This window comes from Phoca vitulina, unplaced genomic scaffold (genome assembly GCF_004348235.1).
Source record: "Phoca vitulina isolate PV1807 unplaced genomic scaffold, GSC_HSeal_1.0 scaffold1, whole genome shotgun sequence".
In the NCBI taxonomy this organism is placed as follows: domain Eukaryota; kingdom Metazoa; phylum Chordata; class Mammalia; order Carnivora; family Phocidae; genus Phoca; species Phoca vitulina.
In genome coordinates, this window is record NW_022589704.1 from 54,834,110 (window position 1) to 54,857,516 (window position 23,407).

Below are 23,407 nucleotides of genomic sequence, written 5' to 3' on the forward strand. Positions count from 1 at the left end.
TTTATTATGTTATGTTAGTCACCATACAATACATCATTAGTTTTTGATGTAGTGATCCACGATCCATTGTTTTCATATAACACCCAGTGCTCCATGCAGTACGTGCCCTCCTTAATACCCATCACCAGGCTAACCAACCCCCCCACCCCCTCCCCTCTAAAACCCTGTTTGGAACTATTAGGTTTTAATACTGGGTCTTTATACGTTAAGTGTACAATTAATCTGGGTCTCCATAAAATATATTAGACCTTTGATATTCATGACAGAATCATACTCAGACCTTTGTGAATCCCTTAATTCACAAATAACTTTATCCATAAAATAAAAAAGTGACCACTTTCAAGATACTTGAATTAATAGATACAGAGTTGGTGTTTCTGCCATGTGTAAAATTTAAAATTACATTCTACCATTAAGACAAACACAATACATTTTCATATCTGAATGCACAGTATTTCAGACTCTGAAGAAGTATCTTGTGTGCAGAATATTTGATTTAAGACTTTGCTCCCTGACTGGGGTGCCTGGGTGGCTCACTTGTTAAGCGTCTGCCTTCAGCTCAGGTCATGATCTCGGGGTCCTGGGATTGAGCCCTGAGTCAGGCTCCCTGCTCAGCGGGGAGCCTGCTTCTCCCTCTCCCTCTGCCCCACCCCCAAAGGTGTGTGCGCACTAGCGTGCTCTCTCTCTCAAATAAATAAAATCTTTAAGAAGAAAAAAGAAAAACTATGTTTCTTTAAAAAAAAAAAAGACTGTGCTCCATTATCTATAATTCCTGCACAAAACATACAGTTCAAAAAATCATGTCAGAATGTAAACCTTCCAACTGTACTTTTTCTTGCATCTAATGCCTTGGGATTTGAAAAACAGTAAAGGAAGCCTGACTTAATAATCATAAAGCCTAGCATACTGCCAAGGGTTCTAAAAATCTCACAAAATATCATGAAGTGAAAATGAAAACTTTGAAGTCAAAGAAGTAAATTGACTGAAAAGAAACATTATAAGAAAAGTTAAAGGAATTAGAGGTTTTTAATTTAAGAAAGAGCCATGTAATAACTTGATTATTACATTACACTAAAATAATTTAGGTTTACATTCAAAACTATAAACAAGCATTTAACACTCATGAGACTGCACTGAGTATTGCAGGACACGAAGAATTGGTATTATAACTGTTAAGAAACAACCTGAAAGAGAGAGAGAGAGGGAGGGAGGGAGGGAGGGAGGGAGGGAGGAAGGAAGGAAGGAAGGAAGGAAGGAAGGAAAATTAATTTACAACCTAGTTTAGTCAAAGCTACAAAGACACTTGATTGGTAGGATGAATATATGGGCAAGAAACATGCAACTTTTGCCAGAAATGTGGTAAGAGGAAAGCCAGGTACCTATACCAATTATTGAAACAGAAATGGATCTTTAATCACAATTGAAGATGAGTTTGAGAATTTGAGAATTAAGAAATGGTTCACATGTAAAATATAAGGTGAGATCAACTTATCACATTCCCTCAGAACAGAATTAAACTATATTGTAGAAGATATAGAAATAGGGGAAGCACTCAAAACCAAAGAAATCACTGTGTGGAAAGAAATTTCTGTGAATATAAATATATAAGAAAGAAGTGCACATCAGTATGAACTGTGACTAAAGACAAAGTACTCTCACTCTGCAGCAGTGCACAGTGGCAGCAAAACCATCTATAGATACAACAATCTATCCTCAGAGTGAGTTCCATAATAATTGCTAAGCAATTTAAAAATCTTTTTATAATCAGATAAAACTTTAATGAAAAATTTGCCACTGAAAATATAAAATACAACAAACCAAAACAAATTCTCTCCATTTAAACACTAACTTGTGCTTTGTAAGCACCAATTAATGTTTAATACCTTTAAAGTCAATGAATAATGACACTTTTCTAAAATTTTAGTTTGTAGAAATGTGTAGCATTAGCTCTGAAGTATTGCCTTTTGCTGTTTAAACCCAGGAGGACTCAATTCATCTATTATCTAGAAGGAGTAAGAATGGCAAGATAATAAACCTAAGGATTTATAACCTGACAAACTGTAAATATGTTCAGAAGACTGTGTTCAGGAAAAAGCTTCAGATTTTTCCCAAAGATCTCTAACAGTTTATAATAATTGCTTCTAATTTAATGGCTGGAGTGCTTGCTTCGGCAGCACATATACTAATTTAGTGGCTGGGTTTGAAATGTCAATGTTACCCTCCCAAAAATATACACAATCAAACACATTTGCTTATAAAAATTTCTTACCTTTTCAATGTCTTTGGATCAGAAATAAGGGAACCCCTATAAATTTTCATTGAAACTCACCCTTGGTTGCTGGCACCTAAGAACTCCCCTTTCTTCCCAGCTCTGTTTTATATCTTTCTTAGGATATCTTACTCATGTTTTCTATGCAGTTATAGAGAACAAAAGATATGTAATTTGTTCAGTCCACTACAATGCCAGAATAAAAAGTCTTTACAAAGAATTTCAAAAACTGTCCTCACAGTCTAATATTATTAATACAAAAGGGTGAATTAATGGGGCGCCTGGGTGGCTCAGTTGTTAAGCATCTGCCTTCGGCTCAGGTCATGATCCCAGAGTCCTGGGATCGAGCCCCGTATTGGGCTCCCTGCTCGACGGGAGGCCTGCTTCTCCCTCTCCCCCTGCTCATATTCCCTCTCTCATTGTCTCTCTCTCTGTCTTATAAATAAATAAATAAAATCTTTAAAAAAAATGGGGGGGTGAATTAGTACTGTTCAGCCTAATCAGTGTATTCTTGTAACTCATCCTTTCTAGTCATAAATTTCATTTTCTCTTTTAAGAATATCACAACCTAGGGGCGCCTGGGTGGCTCAGATGGTTGGGTGTCTGCCTTCAGCTCAGGTCGTGGTCCCAGGGTCCTGGGATCGAGCCCCACATCGGGCTCCTGGCTCAGCGGGGGGCCTGCTTCTCCCTCTCCCTCTGCCTCTCCCCCCGCTCACGCTATCTCTCTATCTCTGTGTCTCAAATGAATAAATAAAATCTTTAAAAAAAATTTAAAAAAAAGAATATCACAACCTTCTTTTGCTTTCGCACTGCGCCTTTCACTGGAAAAACAGGAATTTCTGTCACAGGGTAATTTTTTACAATTTTTCTACCATGCTAGTGTATAGCAGGTAGAAGGCTACTATAAAGTGCTCTCAGAGTCTGGAGAGAAAACAGATCAATACAATAGATGAATATGGTTATCTGCAGAAGAACAGTACAATAGAAACAGCACAAGAACAAAGCTTAAAAACACTTGGGTTTTAATCCCAATTTCCTGCTGAGCAAGTGACTTCAAATAAGCTATTTAACCTCTCTCACCCTCAATCTCTTAATTCTTTTTAAGAAAATACCACTACCCATCCTGGGTTATTTTAAGATAATTCAGTAGGCACTCAATTAAATAATAGGTATTATTATCTTAAAGAATGTTTAAATGTTTTCTGATAAAAACCAGAGAAACCTACTAATTCAACCATTATCCCTAGGAGGCTAGACTAAATTTACAGAAAGCTATGATCCAATTCAATCCAGTTTATTATCCTGTCTATAACAAGGTAATGGTACTTCTGGAAGCACTAAAATGGGAACTGAATATTACTTAATTATTGGTTTTATTTTTTTTTTTTTTTTTTAAGATTTTATTTATTTATTTGACAGAGAGAGAGCGAGCGAGAGCAGGAACACAAGCAGGGGGAGCGGGAGAGGGAGAAGCAGGCTTCCTGCCGAGCAGGGAGCCCGATGTGGGACTCGATCCCAGGACCCTGAGATCATGACCTGAGCCGAAGGCAGACGCCTAACGACTGAGCCACCCAGGCGCCCCCTTAATTATTGGTTTTAGTTATTAAATAGTTTATGTAGTATATATTTAATCCTAGAGCATTTAAGTTCCATTTCTGTATTTGGAGAATTGCCCTCTAGATGAGTCTTAGTGAGAAGCCAAGGCTACCTTCCACTAAAGCAAACGTGCCCAACATCGCTTTACAGGTCTCCCTTGTAGGCTCTGCCAGTCAGATGCACCCCATGCTCTTCCCTTTTCTCCCACTGGACCTGATTCAGGGGTTAATGCAAAGAAATGAAGGCTTTAAGGAACTAATTCTGGTTAGAGTGGCAGCAGCAGCAATCTTCCAAAGTCAGAAGCCAAACAAATACATTCTTTGGTTCTATTACAACCTAGATAAAAGTCTCTCTTAAGACCACTGAATCCCCTTTACTCTGAACCTATGCTCTCCGAACAATATATTTTATATTTTATATTCTATATATCTTAATATCATGAAGGGCATTAACAAGTGCTCTATCCACGGAAAAAGGAATAATCTAAACATAAATGAATATACCGGGGTTCTAATGTTTTTCATGAGTATATCATGAGTGTGGTACATGTGTCAGAACTCTACAGCCTGATCCTCTGTGAAAAATGACAAATCAAGTGCCAGAACACCTCAAATAGGAACCAGATTCCGAACCCATGGCACGAGTAAAATATAATTACTTGTGATATTTTCTGTGACAGATCATTCATTTCGCACACATAGACTTCCAACACAAACTACTAAATAGCCGACAGTGCTCTACACAAGTCAGTAGGTGTCTAATACTTTCAGTGGCACTGTGCACAAGTGACAATTTGCCCCCCTCCCATAAAATAAAGATGCCATACTTTCAAGGTCCGAAGAGAGAAAGAAATGAAGAGCGTCTGAGAGGAGAGGAAGTTGATTTTCTAAGTTCAGAAGATTTACTTTTTTCCCCCAGGAGAGTTTGCAAAGCCAGTTTTTACATACGTAAGTTTCTACCATATTAGACATTATTCCATTTAAAACACAAAACACTCAACATTTAGAACACTGGTAAATTTAATTTTAACCAGAAATCCCTTCTACCTGAATTACACAATTTCTCAACTAAGCCTCCACCAACATGCTGCCCAGTCACACTTAAAAATGGTAATAAGAATACAGATATTTGTTTTTCCTATTAAAAAGCAAGTGTCAAATGTACATTTCATACCTTTATTAAAATTAGTTTCTAATTACTACTCCTGAGGTTTTGTTTCAGGTACAAAGTATGTTTAAATCAGAAAACTGGAATGATTATGTTGCAAAGAGAATTTCTCCAAAGGAATAAAACTTTTCTCGCTGATATTTCAATATAATCACATACCAAAAATATTAACCTAAGCATATTAATGCCCAATAGATATTAAGTCAAAGCACAATACTGGAACAGATTCGAAATATATCTGATCCAATTTTTCTTTTTTTTTTTTAAGATTTTATTTATTTATTTGACAGAGAGACAACGAGAGAGGGAACACAAGCAGGGGGAGTGGGAGAGGGAGCAGCAGGCCTCCCGCGGAGCAGGGAGCCCGACGCAGGGCTCGATCCCAGGACCCTGGGATCATGACCTGAGCCGAAGGCAGACGCTTAATGACTGAGCCACTCAGGCGCCCCAATATATCTGATCCAATTTTTTACCTACTCTCAATTTTTAATTTATAGACCCAGCATTCAAATCTTATGTGTTTGTACTCACTGTCCTTTCAAAAGTTGTATCAAAATTCAATACACAGGGGCGCCTGGGTGGCTCAGTCGTTAAGCGTCTGCCTTCGGCTCAGGTCATGATCCCAGGGTCCTGAGATCGAGCCCCGCATCGGGCTCCCTGCTCCGCGGGAAGCCTGCTTCTCCCTCTCCCACTCCCCCTGCTTGTGTTCCCTCTCTCGCTCTCTCTCTCTGTCAAATAAATAAATAAAATCTTAAAAAAAAAAAAAAAAATTCAATACACAAACCACCCAAAACACCAACTTTGGTAGGGTCCGTACTTTTTTTTTAAGATTTTATTTATTTATTTGACAGAGAGAGAGACAACACAAGCAGGGGGAGAGGGAGAGGGAGAAGCAGGCCTCCCGTCGAGCAGGGAGCCCAATACGGGGCTCGATCCCAGGACCCTGGGATCATGACCTGAGCCGAAGGCAGACGCTTAACAACTGAGCCACCCAGGCACCCCAGTAGGGTCAGTTCTTAAAATCAACTAAGAACTTACTTTACAATTCTGTCTGCATCTGGAATAGTAACAATACAAATATTCTTTAGAATTCTTATCCACACGTTACCAAAAATATTTCAGAAATTTGAAAGTTACCACACAAATGATTGTTCTTTCTTCATCACTTCTTCCCTAATGTATCTCAGAAAACTAATTTTAAAAATACCATTCATGGGGCGCCTGGGTGGCTCAATCAGTTAAGGGTCTGCCTTAGGCCCAAGTCATGATCGCAGGGGCCTGGGATCAAGCCCTGGGCTCCCTGCTCAGCAGGGAGCCTGCTTCTCCCTCTCACTCTACCACCCACCCAACCCCCCTGCTTGTGCTCTCTGGCTCTCTCTTTCTCTGTCAAATAAATAAATAAAATCTTTTTAAAAATTAAAATACTATTTATATTCACAAAGACCTAAAATTGCTCACTTTCCATAATAACCCACACCCAAAAGTAAATTCCCAGTCCTAAAAATGGAGCTACTTTGAACAAGTCAATGGCATGGAGACTAGGTAGTGGGATGACTATAGGCCTTTTTGGATCCTGATTCAAACAAACTACCTATAAAATGGCATTTTTTAGATATCAGGGGAAATGTGGACTGGATAATCAGATATAAAATTTCTCTTACTTTGAGGAGTATGATAATAGTATTATTATGATTAGCTAATATTAGGTCCTTATATTTTTAAAGGAGACATATGTAAATGTAAGTTTAGAAGTGACATGACAATGCCAGAATTTAAAATACCAGACAAAAGAAGGAGCAATTATGTCAAAATGTTGATAACTTTAAATCAAGGGAGGAGTCATTATATTACCCTCTCTATTTTTATGTATGTCTATTATTTAACATAATAATGTTATTTATGTTTAAAATTTTTTATAGAAAGAAAGTGGGGGAAAAAGGAACAAAAGAATAAACCAACCAGTTACCTTTTCCCAGTCAACTCAACTTGGCCTTTCTTATTGAAGAAGAACTTGGAATCATTATATCCCCATCCATTCCATTTCATAACTTCTTGCCTAGTAATAATAAAAAAATATGTTAGACCTATGCTAAAATCTCATAACTGAAGAGTATATCATTGATATTAACTTTTACAAGCATTTAAAAGACCTTATCCCATTAATATTACATTAGTTTAAATAATATATTAAAATGTCTATGTATTAATCTTTTTAAATACAGAATCACTCTGATGAGCAGCACCTGCTTCACAAAGGGCAACAACTAAATTTAATGCATTCAAAGAAAAAAAAGGAACGAGAGAAAAATATAGAGTATGCATCAATTTGTATATGTTACTAGTTTACATTATAGGATGGCCTAAAAAATTTTGCAATTAAAATAAAATTTGAGTAAGATGCAAATTTTTGCATATATTAGAAAAATCACAATTATTTATCTGCTATGATGAAAAAGACCAATTTACAGAGTAAGTTCTCTAGTAATGACACTCCTAGTAGCAGACACTTAATAAAATAGATAAAAAATCTGAGAGCTGGGTTTACAAACATTCTAAATCCTCCAACTTCCATGTAACTACCAATTTCTATCTTGACCTACATATTAACATAACAGTTAATGACTACACTAGTTTTTAGTATTCCAAAACAATATGGTATTTTGAATTTCTAAAATGCTAATATTTCATTGTCTTAGAAATCACTTTCATTAGAATCAGGGACTCAATGGGATGCCTGGGTGGCTCAGTAGGTTAAACATCTGCCTTCAGCTCAGGTCATGATCCCAGGGTCCTGGGACTGAATCCCACATCAGGCTCCCTGCTCAGCAGGGGGCCTGCTTCTCCCTCTGACTGCAGCTCCCCCAGCTTGTGCTCTCTCTCTGTCTTGCTCTCTCTGACAAATAAGTAAATAAAATCTTAAAAAAAAAAGACTCTTTAATTTTGAATATTACATAAGAATAGGTAGGTCTAGGCCTGTGCAGAACACAATAAGCAACCACACTGAAGTATTCTACCAACATTTATTACATGTTTTAGCATGGTCCCCTAGTATATCTGGGCAACAAATTTTATTGCAAATTCAATTATGCAATCTATGATGAAAATACTTGAGGAAAACTTCTTCTCTATACAGAAACTCATTTGCTGCATAAAAATTTCAAAATATATCACAAGAAAAAAATCTGTAAATATTTGTGGTGATGGATGTTAACTAAACTAGACTTACTGTGGTGATCTTTTCACAATATATACAAATCTTGAATCATTATATTGTACACCTAAAATTAATTACATGTCAAGTATATCTCAATTTTTAAAAATGTCAAAATAAACAAAGATGCACTCATTAGAAAGCATTCTAATTCTCCATAATTCCCAAGGAAGAACAATATGTCAACTGACAAGCAAATTTTTTATTACAATCATAATTCTTCATCCAAATCAAAGACTTTTCAAACAAGTAGAACACTAACACAGCACAACTGAACCAAGTATAGGTTGTTAACTGGTCATTACCTATACATAAAACTGAGAAAAAGAAACTAGGCATGCTCTCTTTAAAACTAGTTTGCTATCAATAAAAACTCTAGTCCCTAAACAAAAACAAACTGTTCAAAAATATCTCAAGAGTATCAATCCAGAGATTGGATTTGTAAATGAGCCTGTTATGAACTATCACCCAATGTTTTCTTCTGATTTCACATTCCTACCTCATTGTAGAGGGAGATTCTGGAAGAGAGCTTTTGGAAAAATCTCTACAGAAAAACCTCATGGCTAATGCCACCACTGACTTCCCATTTTCTTAAGATTACATTTTCTAAAAACCAATTAACTTATCATCTGCTTCACTTTTTTCATAATTAATTCTCTTCACTTTTATGAAGTATAATTTACTTAATATTTTGTATTTCCATAATTTACATGAGGATGATATGTACATTTTAATTAACATTTTACTTAATGTTTTATAATATGGCATAAATTATTTGTGAAATGCATTTTATTAGTGGATTTAAACATTTGTCATGAAGTCTGTACTCTATAAAACAAAGTTTGGTGTCACACAAAATAAATGCAAAAATACCAACATAGTCATTTTGCTTTGGTATTACAATCACTAGGCACTGGGAAATTATTTCAGTACAGATGTTGAATTTGGCATGTTTACATAGCTTAACAATGAGAATCATTTTCCTTAATATGTTTAGAATTAAAAAAAAAATTATTCCCATATGGCCTCAAAGTAAAAAGTGAAACCTGATTACATGTGTTCACTCTTAGCACTGCACAAGAAAAATAAATCAAGGGAAGCGGGAAATATCTGCTGCTGTGCACTCAAAAATGAAGAAATTTACATTCTGAAGAATCACTAGCCTTAAATTTTCAGTTGGGTAACAGTCTAAAGAATTCCCAAGTTTTCAACTATAGGCTAAAGGTACTTTTTCTCTCTTTTCATCTCAACTAGAAAATTCTGCCTATGATATTTAAACCATTACTGTTTATATACCATTACCATATTTATACCAACTTATGGAGCCTTCCCAGAAGTTGAAATGTAGACATTTGTAATCCATTTGTGCCCCGCCAACAGTATTATGTTGCTGAAAATAGTATATATTTAAAATCTAGGTTACCCCAAAATCAATCTTCTGATATCTTCAAGTACCCCACATATTATATAAAAAGTAGGCAAATTTCCTAGGTTTCTGGTATTAAACTTTGTACAAAGGTATAACCCTCAAATTACTAATATATTTCCTGACAGTTAAACACAACTATGTGATTAAACTTTCAAAATAACTTCTTATACAGAAGAATATAATGAGTAACCTGAAGGGCATTATAGCATTAACATTTTAAAAGTTAATAATAAAACTTTACAGTCATAGAATTCTAAAGCTAAAAAGATCCTTAGAAATCACCCAGTTCAACTGCTCATTTTTCAGATGAAGAAACTTATGCCCAGAGAAGCACTCATGATTACACAGCTAAGCTAGTTGTGAGCATCAGAAAGTGAACCCCCAGGGGCGCCTGGGTGGCTCAGTCGTTAAGCGTCTGCCTTCGGCTCAGGTCGTGGTCCCGGGGTCCTGGGATCGAGCCCCGCATCGGGCTCTCCGCTCCGCGGGAAGCCTGCTTCTCCCTTCCCCACTCCCCCTGCTTGTGTTTCCTCTCTCACTGTGTCTCTCTCTCTCTGTCAAATAAATAAATAAAATCTTTAAAAAAAAAAAAAAAGAAAGTGAACCCCCAGTCTTGGGAGAGGTAATATCCAAAACCCACTAAGTCATGCCCTCAAGTAATCAAAATGATTTAAAAGAACCCTTCTTTCATCACAGCAATATTTTTCAAAGCATTATTCCATTTATTATTATAGTCCTTCTTCTGCACTTGACATTTAAAAATCAAGGACTATGGTTGTGTCAGTAAGCCCAATGCCCTTACTTTCTTTATCTACAGTATAATGAATTCCGGCATTCAGAATAATTATCCCAAAGCATGGCAAGCACTAAAATGAAGAATGATCAAAGAATCATCAACATTCCATAAGATTCAAATAAAATGATTCAATTTTCTACTAACCCCAGAGATCAATTAACCAGACTGATCCCTCAGACTTTCCAATTCTTAGAGCTAACTACACCAAATTTAATGTCTTCAAAATACAAGACCCCTCCTCCTGCCAAGAAAAAATAAAACTGGATTGATTTTGCTACATGAAAAGTGAAAAAAATAAAACAAATGTTTTACACATTTACTTATCTAACCATAGTATCAAATGGTAAAGAAGCACTTTGTATTAGCTGGCGTAACAAAAGAAAACGGAGACATAACATAGCATCATGTATACACAAGGTGGCAGTATTCCCCCATGATATACATATTCAGTCCTCTGCATTTTTCCCCGAGCTGTTGTTTGCACAATCTTTAACTGAAATATTTAGATCTAACATTATTATTATGAAACCCAGAGACCCTTTCTTAAAAATGGGAGATACTCACTTTTAAGTCTCTGCATAGACATAGACTACTACTCCTCTAAAAATGGTAATAAATTGCAAGCATCCTGATATAAACGCATAGTTTCTACCATTACTATTTCAATCATATTTTTTCATTAGAAAATATGGAAAAGGAAAATATGCTTTAACCTAATTTTATTTTGGCTTAGCAATAAAAAATTCAACTAAGTGATAACAAAAATTCTTTTCCAATATAATTCCAATAATCAAAATTCTAATAAAAGATACTTCACTACTTAGTTCAGATGAAAACCAAATTTTTATCTATCTTTTCCAGTTTAAACAATAAGAAAAAGATACTATGATCTCAGAGATTTTAGAAAATAAAAACTGAAGTATGAAACTTAAGCCTCAATGCTAGATTTTTTTTTTTAAGATTTATTTATTTGAGAGAGAGAGCTCAAGTACACATGTGGGGGGAGGGGCAGAGGGCAGGGGGTTGAGAGAATCTCCAGCAGACTCCCCACCCAGCATGGAGTCTACTGCAGGGCTTGATCTCACAACCCTGAGATCATGATGTGAGCCAAAACCAAGTTCAATGCTGGATTCTAACTAACCAGGCTCGGTATCAGATAAATTCAAATTAATCCCATACGTAGTACAATATATATAAATAAAAAATCCTTATTATCAGGTTGTGTGCTTAATTACCTCAAGACCCAGAAAACCTAAAGGAAATCATGAAAGTGAAGTAAAAAAGTGTTGAGAAAGATACCAAGATTTTATCAATAAACAAATATATCCCTAAAAAGATCTGCTACAAAAAAATTCCTATAATTGAAATAATAATCCTACTAACTTCTTTTATTAAAAAAAAAATTGAAGCTGAGTTACCATGAGAAATATAAGGGGCTAATGAGGGGAGAAAACTATAGAATACTAATTCTAAACTTAATTTAAAATGTATACATTTTAAAATAAATTTAATATCATATCTAGTCTACAGGTCCTACAAAATTATTTTTTTTTAAAGATTTTATTTATTCTGTCAGAGAGAGAGAGAGTGCAGGCGCGAGCACAAGCAGGTGGAGTGGCAGGCAGAGGGAGAAGCAGACTCCCCGCTGAGCAAGGAGCCCAACATGGGACTCAATCCCAGGACTGTGGGATCATGACCTGCGCCAAACGCAGACGCTTAACCGACTGAGCCACCCAGGCGTCCCTACAAAATTACTTCTAAAAACTCAATAGAAAAACTGTATGAAACTATTTACAATGCTTACTTCCTCAACCTAACAGTGCAACTAATTTCCTTTTGTTAACCTAAGCAGCTTAATTATAAGTACAATAATTTATGTATACTATAAGAGAAAGCCCCTTTACAAAAAAAGAATAGAAAAAATTTTTTTAAAAAAGATATGGAGGCAACTCAGTGGTTCAGTTGGTTAAGCTTCTGACTCTAGATCTCAGCTCAGGTCTTGATCTCAGGGTGAGTTCAAGCCCCACATTGGGCTCCACCCTAGGCTCCTCACTGGGCCTGGAGCCTACTTAAATAAAGAAACAAATAAAAGACATGGATAAATTATCATCACTTAACACTGCTACAAATATCAGGGTGCCAAGACTGTTAAAACACTTGACTTAGAATAGATAGATGTCATCGGCCTTTGATGGCTTGATATCATCAAACATCTGAATCACAGAATACTTCCTCTTGCCCGGATATAAAACTTACCAAGAACTCTTCTAATTACACTTTATTTTCCCCCAAGAAAAAGTAGCCAATTGAAATGACCAGGAGGTTTGATAATTGTGTTTTTTCACCATGAATTAGTCCACTGACATTCTAATTAACTTTGGTCACTAATGAGAATAGTTTACACAATTTAGACTACCTAAATATGATGGACTCCAGGGCCCTGACAAGATCAGGTTGCTGGACAATTCAATAAGATAATATCCCTGCCCTCTAAACTGTGTACCTTCTCCTTGCAAAACCTGTACAGGATCATGCAACACTTTAAACTTCAACACGAATTTCAATCTTCCCTCAAAATCCCCATTATAAGTTTTAAATCCCTAGTTGCCATAATAAAAATTTGGCCCTTCCATGTAATAAATTATTAATCAACTTTCTAATTTCTTCCAGTGTGATAATGTAAAATGGATTAAATATAAGATTTATGACAGAGAAAGTTGTTAGCAAGAACATGGAGAAGAGGAATCCAAATGCATTACTGGTAAACTACTCCACAGAGCAATTATGTGCTAAGTTTTCATAGGTAATGCCATTTCTATGACCCAGCTATACAACTCCCCGGCATATATTCAGGAGGAATTCACACACAGTTCCATAAGGGACTATTCCCTGGAGCATTATTCGTAAGAGTAGCTAGAGGCATCACTAGAGGAATGGATAAGTGTTAAGCAAATTCGGTGAAATAATATGCAGCAACCAAAAGCAGTGAGGAAGACAGATATATATACAGAAACATGAAAAGATTTTTTAAACAGTGGCGAACATAAAAGGAGAAAACAGTAAGATTTGTAGCATAATACTATTTTTTTTTTTTTTTAGTTCATGGCATTTGTCTATGAACAAATGTGAGGCCTCTCTTATTTTTTATTTTTATTTTCCTCCATCTCTGATTCCTAATCCTATCTGGCCCCTTCCATGGACATTCATTAATGTTCTTGAACATATGTGCATGTGTTTAAAGTAAAATATGTTACTTTCTGGGTGTATTTTTAATTTGACTAAATAGTATTATGCCATTTTATTAGCGTTTTATTAATATTATATTATGCAAATGCAATGAATTAAAAAATTATGATTACCACAACTCTGCACCTGAAGCAAATATGCTGCTCAGCCCTTGAATCTCAGTGCAGTTTCTCTCTGTTCCAAAAAAACAATTCTTTCTTTCACATATACATAGATATTCCATGATGGTTTGTTATAAAACCCACTGTTGGATTTCTTAGCAATCCCCACAAATTTTTTTTAAATAATAGAAATCCATTCATAATGAATCAGCTTCAAATAGTCAGCAAGTCAAATATATATTTAATTTCCTAGATTCAACTTTTTAGGTTACAAGAAACTGGCACTTCACTGAAGAAACTTTTTAAAACCTGAATTCAAGGGTCAAAAATTGTGTCCCCAAAGTCGAAATCCTATTATACTTGCTATGAATCAATGAATGAAAGAAAAAGAATAGATAGCTATGGGGGAAAAAATCTTATAGACAGAGGCACAAAGAAGCAGTGAAAGAAGGGGAGACTGGGGAAAATAAGGCAAGGCCAGCTTTACCCCTTGGCAGAATAATCTGGTACTAACTACTCCCTGCAGGTTCCTAGGATGTCTTCCCTTACCCGCCAAACTTTTCTTACACACACCAAATTCTACCAACTGGAAAGTCATTATTGTTTGAATAATCTCTTTGAAAATAGAAATACAGACCATTAGTCATTCATACGAGTAGCAGTATATATTACAAATATTTTGTGCTAGGGCAGGCATGTTATATAAGCATGTACTCACACAAGCCTGGTATCTGCCATTCCAAAGGCCTGGAAAGACACAACTATCCTGTCCTTTACCTTCATATCTGGGTCTATGTAGTGAGGAAACAGTCCTAATCAGTATCTGGGAGTTGTCTTGGCAAAAGACAAAGAGAAAGGATATACCCTTCCCTTGACCATGTGAGCTCCCTAATCTATACTTTAAATTTCATGTTTTATTCCCTCCACTGTCCACTTGTAATCTAACCAATATGGCAATTTAGGCAGCGAATTCCAGACTTTGTCTACCACCAGCTGGGAAAATGCTAATTCACTTTAATTGCTCCCTCTCTGCTTGCTAGTAATTGAAATAAGAAAAATAACGCAAGCTTATTATACTGACCAATCTGTAAGTGACCAAAAACGTTTCTGGTACAGTCTTACATTTCTGCAAACAACAAAGAAAATATGAATGTCTCCAAAGTCCGTATGCCATTTTATAACAGAAACCAAGCCTTTGAGTTCCCTTTCTCAGCTGTCTTCCAGGGTACAACCCAATAATCTTGACAAGACCCTAAAAAAGCCAAGACTAAAATCCATACCTGCTTGATATCCATAGTATTCTTGCTTGTAACAAGTGGGGTTTTTCTATTTATTAAAATAGTAAGCAGCAGCCCCTTCTACTTTAAAAGACAGGTAGCTGGAATTGTTACCTTTGCTTCTGGCAAACCCACAGAAAAAAAATGAACCCCACAAAGTTTGGAGGGAGAAAAAAAGAAATATTACAATCATGACCCAATCACAATCACAATAGAGGTTCCCAAACATCCTGGGGTATAAAAATCACTGGGTACTCATTTTAAAAGCAGAATTCTGGATGTCACTCTAGACCTAGCCAATAATTAGAATCTCTGAAAGTGGGGTCTCAGAATATAAACATTTTAAACAAACACTGCCAGAAAATTCTGATGCTAGCCATCCATAGACCATAATTGTGTAAGCACTGCCTTAAGGAATGAGGAAAAGTTGAGAGCAGAAGCCTCAACTGTTGAATAACCACAAAGGAATACAAAGCCTTAATGTAAATGGTTTATCAAGTTAACTCTTACCCAAACTCTATCAAAATCAGAAGGGAGTGTGACCAGTGGGGGAGAAGGGAACAACTTTAAATTCACTGCACTACAGGAGAGGACAGACCTGAGGAGAATTCTGCAACAAAACAAGAGGGCATGGGACGCCTGGGTGGCTCAGTTGGTTAAGCGACTGCCTTCGGCTCAGGTCATGATCCTGGAGTCCCGGGATCGAGTCCCGCATCGGGCTCCCTGCTCGGCAGGGAGTCTGCTTCTCCCTCTGACCCTCCTCCCTCTCATGCTCTCTGTCTCTCATTCTCTCTCTCTCAAATAAATAAATAAAATCTTTAAAAAAAAAAAAAAAAAAAAACAAGAGGGCAGCAAGAGGGCAAAGTGAGGGCACTCACCAAGTGAAAGACAGGGGAAAGGCAGTAACAGGAAATGGAGATTCGGTTATGTGACCGAGGAGGCAGACAGGTCTATACCCCAATTTTACAAAGGATTACCCTGTAAGGGGGAATGAAAGCTATACAGAGATAATACTTTCTGACCCAAATTTCAGGAAAGTCAACCTGTTTATTAATGGAAATTTTCCTAGTTTATACATGTTAAAAGGGTTATAAAAATTAAGGCAATGGTTTATCAAATAACTTGCCTTTAGCAATTTCAAATTTCAAAGTTCCAGTTTATGTGTTCACCAAGGCCACACACCAAGTAGAGGCAGTAGTGGGCCACAACTCCTAAGAGCCACAAAGAAGAGTTGCAAACGACAAGAAGCACAATGGTGACCACTGTGTGCATCATACTGACAATCAGCACACCATGCAGTACAAGAAATTGCTAATTCTCTTTCCTCTTTGGGTTCTTCCTTTTCTTCCTAACACATAAGGTGGTATTCATTAGAAATCTGTTCTTGATATTAAAACGCCACGGTTGCCACTGCCTATGCTTTCATCTTCAAACATTATTTCAGCACCAGATTCTTCTTACTCTTTCTATACAGTATACTGCAATAGTAGTAATAGTGCATAATACTGTAAAGCTATGGGTTATATAATCATTACCTCATTTCTTTTTCATATTAATGTATGTGAGATTAATGATAAAGATTTTACTATTCCTATTTAAAACATAAGAAAGGGGGCACCTGGGTGGTTCAGTCAGTTAAGTGTCTGCCTTCGGCTCAGGTCATGATCCTGGGGTCCTGGGATCAAGCCCTGCATCGGGCTCCCTGCTCAGCAGGGAGTCTGCTTCTCCCTCTCCCTCTGCCCTTCCTCCCTGCTCATGCTCTTTCTCTTGCTTGTGCACTCTCTCAAGTAAATAAAATCTCCAAAAAATAAAAAAATAAAACATAAGAAAGGTTTAGAAAGAGTCAGTAGCTTGTCCAGAGTCACACAAACAGTACATGACACAACTAGGATTTAAATCTTGGTCTTCTGGCTGCAACACTTCTTAATTACCAAACTATGATTTCAATGTACTCATTGATTCAAAAGCTCAGAGAATATAGCATTCATTTAGCTGAGAGGAGAAGGCTTCACTTCCAGTTGCTTTGGAAAATTCAATAATCAAGCAGAAGCAAAAAAGCACAAGGACTTTCCCATGCTAGTAAATAGCCCAAATTGGCTGAAGCATAGAGCATATGCAAGAAAGTCATGGAGAATAGCAGAACTTTGAATGCCAAATTAAGGGATTAAGCTTTATTACTTCAATAATTAATAGGGAGCAATAGGATCAAAACAGTATTTTCTATGTTTCACACTGCCACCAAAAGTAAAAATCTAACAGTATCTGCTTTAAAATTTTGCTACTCTCCAATGTGGATGAAATTCCAATTCTTTAACATAGCATACAATGGCTCCAAGCTACATTTTTACCTTCCTTAACAACTATTCTTCCAGCCACACTGAAAGTTATCACATTTCCTTATACACACCATGACCTTTTATGTCTGCCTGTTCTTGTACTTACATACATATATATATACATCCCTCGTCTGAAATGCCCTTCTCCCTCTAGAAAACTCCTTTGTATCCATCAAGAACCAGTCCAAAAGTTACTTTTCCTATAAAGCCTTTCCTATCTTCCTCAGGAAGAATTTATGGCTCCCTCTGTATTACACTGATTATAGCATTTACTATGTCATATCTTCTACATATCTGTCTATATATCTCTACTGGGTTGTTAATAAATTTTGCAATGTTAGAATGTAGCACAGCACTAGCAGGTAACAATTACTCACACTTTCTCTGAACAAAGATTGGTCTGGTAATGGAATGGAGAATCATTTGAAGGGGAAAAATAAAGGAAGATCCAGAGTAGATGTGAGACAATTAAGATTGCATCTAGGTTGGTGTCAATGGGAGAAAAACAAAAGTGTCTTGACAATCACAGCTAATAGATAGAATCTATCTGATCTATCAACAGCCTGGATAAGAGAGAGGAAATGGAGCTCAGCAAGGCCTTATAACCGAGACACTGGCCTTGAAAGGCGTCTAAATAACAGGAGAAATAAATAGAAATAGTGGAGTAATAGGATTGAAAGCTAAAATAACAACCTTACACATGCATACTAGATTGGAGAATTCAGCAAGACAGTCAGATAGAAATGTACAATAATTAAAAATGTGAAAATGGAACCTGACAGTTAGAAATATTAACTTAAAGTTCCTCCTAATAGTGGTAAAAGCTAATACAGTCCAAGTAGATGAGGTTATTAAGAAAGAAAATGTTTAAAAAAAAAAGGACTAAAAAATTAATCTCAAGGAAATCCTTAGGAAGCAGAAGGAAGAAAAGTCAGCAAAATCATGGCCAGAAGGGTAGGAAGAAAACCAAGACAGTGTAGCAACATGGGAGCTAAGGAAAGAGATATTAGGTACCAGGTATTGGGAACTGGTCAGGAAAATGACTAAGGATTTTATAATTAGGTTACTGATGGCTTTTAAAAGGGCTGCTTCAAAAGAGTGATATAGGCTGAAAACAATCTCAATAAATTATCTGAGTGTGCTTTTAAGAAACAGGAAAAATCAACAAAGAAAAAAAGACTGCTGAGGTTCTGGGAAAATGGCTAAGTAGGAGGATCCTGAGCTCACCTTGTCCCAAAGACACACTAAGGTAACAGCTACACAAGTGCAGCTAACTCTGAAAACCACCCAAAGACTGTCAGAACAGATTTTCCACATCAAAAAGGGTAGGAGAGTCAGAGACATAACTGGGAACCAAACTCTGCTCCCTACACCCACCCCTCCTGCTCACCCCTCCCTCCCAACCCACCAACCCCCTCTCAAGAGACTAACCACAAACAGAAGGGACACCACAAGCACAGAGAAGTGGAAAGATCACACCCACCCTAAACACTCCAGGCTTGGAGGCCCTTGGAAGACAAATCCCCATAACATTTGGCTTTGAAAACCAGTGGGGCTTAACTTAGGGAGTTTTTGCAATAAGCAGGACTTAACTCTAGGTACTTTAAAAAAAAAAAAAAAACAGTCGGCATAGCTCTGGGAGACACCCAGAGAGAGATTAAAAAATAGTCCCCACCCTTAAAGGGCCAGCATAACAAATAATCTAGCAAGATACAGCATAGAAGCAGCAGTTTGAAAAGCGCCGGGATATACTGAAGGTTTATTCACTAATCTCAGAAGTGCACTGGAGAGATCCTTAGGAGACCTCTCCAACAACAAAAATGCTGGCGGGCACCATTTCTCTCCCCCTACCCAGCCTAGATAGACTGACACTTGCAGGAACCAGCAAGAACACTCTCTACCTATCTTCTTAGTACCAGGCACCCTGTAAATGTTCTCCTTTGGATCCACCCCACCCAACCCAACCCACTCAGCAGGTGTGCCTCCAAAGCATCTCCTGCCCTGACTCTCCCTGCAAGCAACCCCAACAAGGACCAGTGCCACTTCAAAGTGACTCCTGCCCTAGCGAGAGGGCAATATAACCACACACCAGTGTGCCTGCAGTCCCAGCAGCGAACCTTATAGCTGGCAGTGCAGAGAACGTGCCCTTCTGATTAGTCCTAGACTAGGAGAAGGCATCTGGTCTGACGGCCCGCCCTGCCCACAAATGAAAGCCTTTCAGGCGACAGTGTGGGGAGAGCACCCTGCAGGTCAGTGTGAATACAGCCCCAGCAGACAGGCTGAGGGCAGGCACCTGGTCTGACTGCTGACACTACCCAACCACAAGCAGTGGCCCCCACACTGGTCCCTTAACAACACAAGGACCAAACCCTGCCCAGTGTACCCACAACAGGCAAAGTGGGCCACTGCAGCCACTGGACTGAAGGCAAATGTGGCTCAGCCACAACAACAGGGCACACAGAACCCACATAGGAGAAACCCCTGAAGCGCCTGGTTCTGACGAAAAAGGACCATTGAGCTGCAGGGTACCACAGGATCTCTTCTTCATAAGGCCACTACTTTCTGGATCAATTGATGTAGCTGACTTTCCTAATACATAGAAACAAACACAGAGAATTAGACAAAATGAGACAGGAGACTGTGTCCCAAATGAAAGAACAGGACAAAGCCACAACAAAAAAGCTAAATGAAATGGAGATAAGTTAGGGGTGCCTGGGTGGCTCAGTTAATTAAGTGGCCGACTCTTGATCTCAGCACAGGTCTTGATGTCAGGGTTGTGAGTTCAAGCCCCACATTGGGCTCCACGCCCACAAAAAAAAAAAAAAAGAAAGAAATGGAGATAAGTTATATGCCTGATGAAGAATTCAAAGATGAAGAACTAAATAAGTGAAATTAAAAATACACAAAGGGAGGGCGCCTGGGTGGCTCAGTCGTTAAGCATCTGCCTTCGGCTCAGGTCATGATCCCAGGGTCCTGGGATCGAGCCCCACATCGGGTCCCTGCTCCGCGGGAAGCCTGCTTCTCCCTCTCCCACTCCCTCTGCTTGTGTTCCTGCTCTCACTATCTCTCTGTCAAATAAATAAAATCTTAAAAAAAACACACACAAAGGGAATCAACAGCAGATTAGAGGAGGCAGAAGAACAGATCAGCAATCTGGAACACAGGGTAATGGAAAGCCACTAAGCAGAACAGCAAAAAGGAAGAAAAAGAATAACAAAAACTGAGACTAGGTTAAGGGAACTCAGCCACATCATCAAGTGTAATAACATTTGCATTATAGGGATCTCAGGAGAGGAGAGAGAGAAGGGGGCAGAAAACTTATTTGAAGGAAAAATTCCCTAATCTGGGTTAGAAAACAGACGTCCAGATCCAGGAAGCCCAGAGGGAGAGAGTGCACCCAAGCCTGGGCACGGGGGAGGGGCAGAGGAAGAGGGAGAGAGAGAATTCCTAGCTGTCTCCATGCTCAGCAGTCCGGAGCCCAACATGGGGCTCAATCCCACAACCCTAAGATCATGACCTGAGCCGAAATCAAGAGTCGGACACCTAACCAACTGTGTCACCCAGGCACCGCAAGAAAGGAATTCAAACATAACACTAAAGAAAGCCATCAAACCGCAAGGGAAGAGTAAAAGAAGAAAGGAACAGAGAAGAACTGCAAAAACGACCATAAAACAACTAACAAAATGGCAATAAGTACATACCTATTAATAATTACTTTAAATGTAAATAAGCTAAAGGCTCCAGTCAAAAGACATAGGGTGAATTATACTGGAATTTAAAAAAATTTTTAAATTAAAAAAAAAAGACACAGGGTGACTGAAAAAAAAAGACACAGGATTAAAAAAAAAAAGCAAGACTCATCTTGCTACCTATAAGAGACTCACTTCAGAACTAAACACACATGCAGATTAAAAGTGAAGGGATGGAAAAAACATTCACCATGCAAATGGGAGCAAATGAAAGCTGAGGTAGCAATATTAATATCAGACAAAATAGACTTTAAAACAAAGACTGTACCAAGAGACAAAGAACACTACATAACAATAAAGAAAAGAATCCATCAAGGGAATATAACAATTATAAATATCTATGTACCCAACATGGAAGCACCTAAATACATAAAGCAACTATTAACAGACACAAAGGAAGAAACTGACAGTAATAAGATAATAGTAGGGGACTTTAACACCCCACTTACATCAATGGAGAGATCATCCAAACAGAAAATCAAGAAAATGCTTTAAATAACACATTAGACCAGATGGACCTAACAGATATATTCAGAACATTCCATTCAAAAACAGAATATACATTCTTTTCAAGTGCACATGAAACATTCTCCAGAACACATCACGTTAGGCCACAAAACAAGTCTTGATAAATTTTAAAAGACTGAAATCATATCATGCATCTTTTCCAACCACAACGGTATGAAACTAGAAACCAATCACAAGAAAAAATATGGAAAGAATACAAATACATGGAGGCTAAACCACACTACTAAACAATGAATGGGTCAACCAAGAAATCAAAGAGGAAATCAAAAATACACAGAGACAATGAAAATGAAAACACAACAGTCCAAAGTCTTTGGGATACAGCAAAAGCTGTTCTAAGAGGGAAGATTAGAGGGTTACAGGCCTACCTCAAGAAACAAGAAAAATCTCAAATAAATAAGCTAACCTTACACCTAAAGGAGGTAGAAAAAGAACAAAGCCCAAAGCAAATAGAAAAAAGGAAATAATAAAGATTAGAATAGAAATAAATGAAATCGATATTTTAAAAGCAATAGAATAGATCAAAGAAACCAGGATCTGGTTCTTTGAAAAGATAAACAAAATTGATAAATCTTCAGCCAGGCTCATTAAAAGAGAGAGAGAGAGAGCGCTCAAATAAAATCAGAACTGAAGAATAACAACCAACACCACAGAAATACAAAGGATTATAAGAGAATATTATAAAAAATTATATGCCAACAAATTGGATAACCCAGAAGATATGAATAAATTCCTAGAAACATATAATCTTCCAAAACTGAATTAGAAAGAAATAGGCTCTCTTCCTCGGCGCTGCCTGCAGAGGCGGCAGCCATCTGTTACTGGGCATCATAGCTGTCCTCAGACCTCTGGTGAAGCCCAAGATTGTTAAAAAGAGGACCAAGAAGTTCATCTGGCACCAGTCAGACTGCTATGTCAAAATTAAGTGCAACTGGGGGCGCCTGGGTGGCTCAGTTGGTTAAGCGACTGCCTTCGGCTCAGGTCATGATCCTGGAGTCCCAGGATCGAGTCCCGCATCGGGCTCCCTGCTCGGCAGGGAGTCTGCTTCTCCCTTTGACCCTCCCCCGTCTCATGCTCTCTCTCTCTATCTCATTCTCTCTCTCAAATAAATAAATAAAATCTTAAAAAAAAAAAAAATTAAGCGCAACTGGCGGAAACCCTGAGGCACTGACAATAGGGTGCACAGAAGATTCAAGGGCCAGATCTTGATGCCCAACATTGGTTATGGGAGCAACAAGAAAACAAAACACACGCTGCCCAGTGGCTTCCAGAAGTTCCTAGTCCACAACATCAAGGAGCTTGAAGTGCTGCTGATGTGCAACAAATCTTACTGTGCAGAGATTGCTCACAATGTCTCCTCCAAGAACCACAAAGCTATTGTGGAAAGAGCAGCCCAGCTGGCAATCAGAGTCACCAATCCCAACGCCAGGCTGCGCAGCGAAGAAAATGAATAGACAGCTTATTGTGCACATCATATTTGTGTTAATAAAACCATAAAACTACAAAAAAAAAGAAATAGAAATTTTGAAGAGAATGATTACTAGCAATGAAATTGAATGCATAATCAAAAAACTTGCAACAAACAAAATCCCAAAACCAGATGGCTTCACAGGTGAATTCTACCAAAAATTTAAATAAGACATAATACCTATTCTTCTCAAACTATTCAAAAAAAAAAAAAAAAATACAGAAAAAGAGGGGGGCC

The 23,407-nt window shown here is 37.7% G+C and overlaps 1 protein-coding gene and 1 pseudogene across 2 annotated transcripts in view; one reads left to right on the plus strand and one right to left on the minus strand.

The window, feature by feature from the left end:
* The window catches only part of AGPS (alkylglycerone phosphate synthase), a 186,707-nt gene that overhangs the window by 110,035 nt on the left and 53,265 nt on the right, over positions 1-23,407 (minus strand). For both annotated transcript variants that reach the window (XM_032407452.1, XM_032407443.1), the window contains exon 2: positions 6,999-7,088. In XM_032407452.1, coding sequence (XP_032263343.1) covers positions 6,999-7,078 — 80 coding nt within the window. In that variant the 5' untranslated portion in view covers positions 7,079-7,088. The remainder of the gene's footprint in view (positions 1-6,998; positions 7,089-23,407) is intronic.
* LOC116637514 lies at positions 18,410-23,196 on the plus strand (annotated as a pseudogene).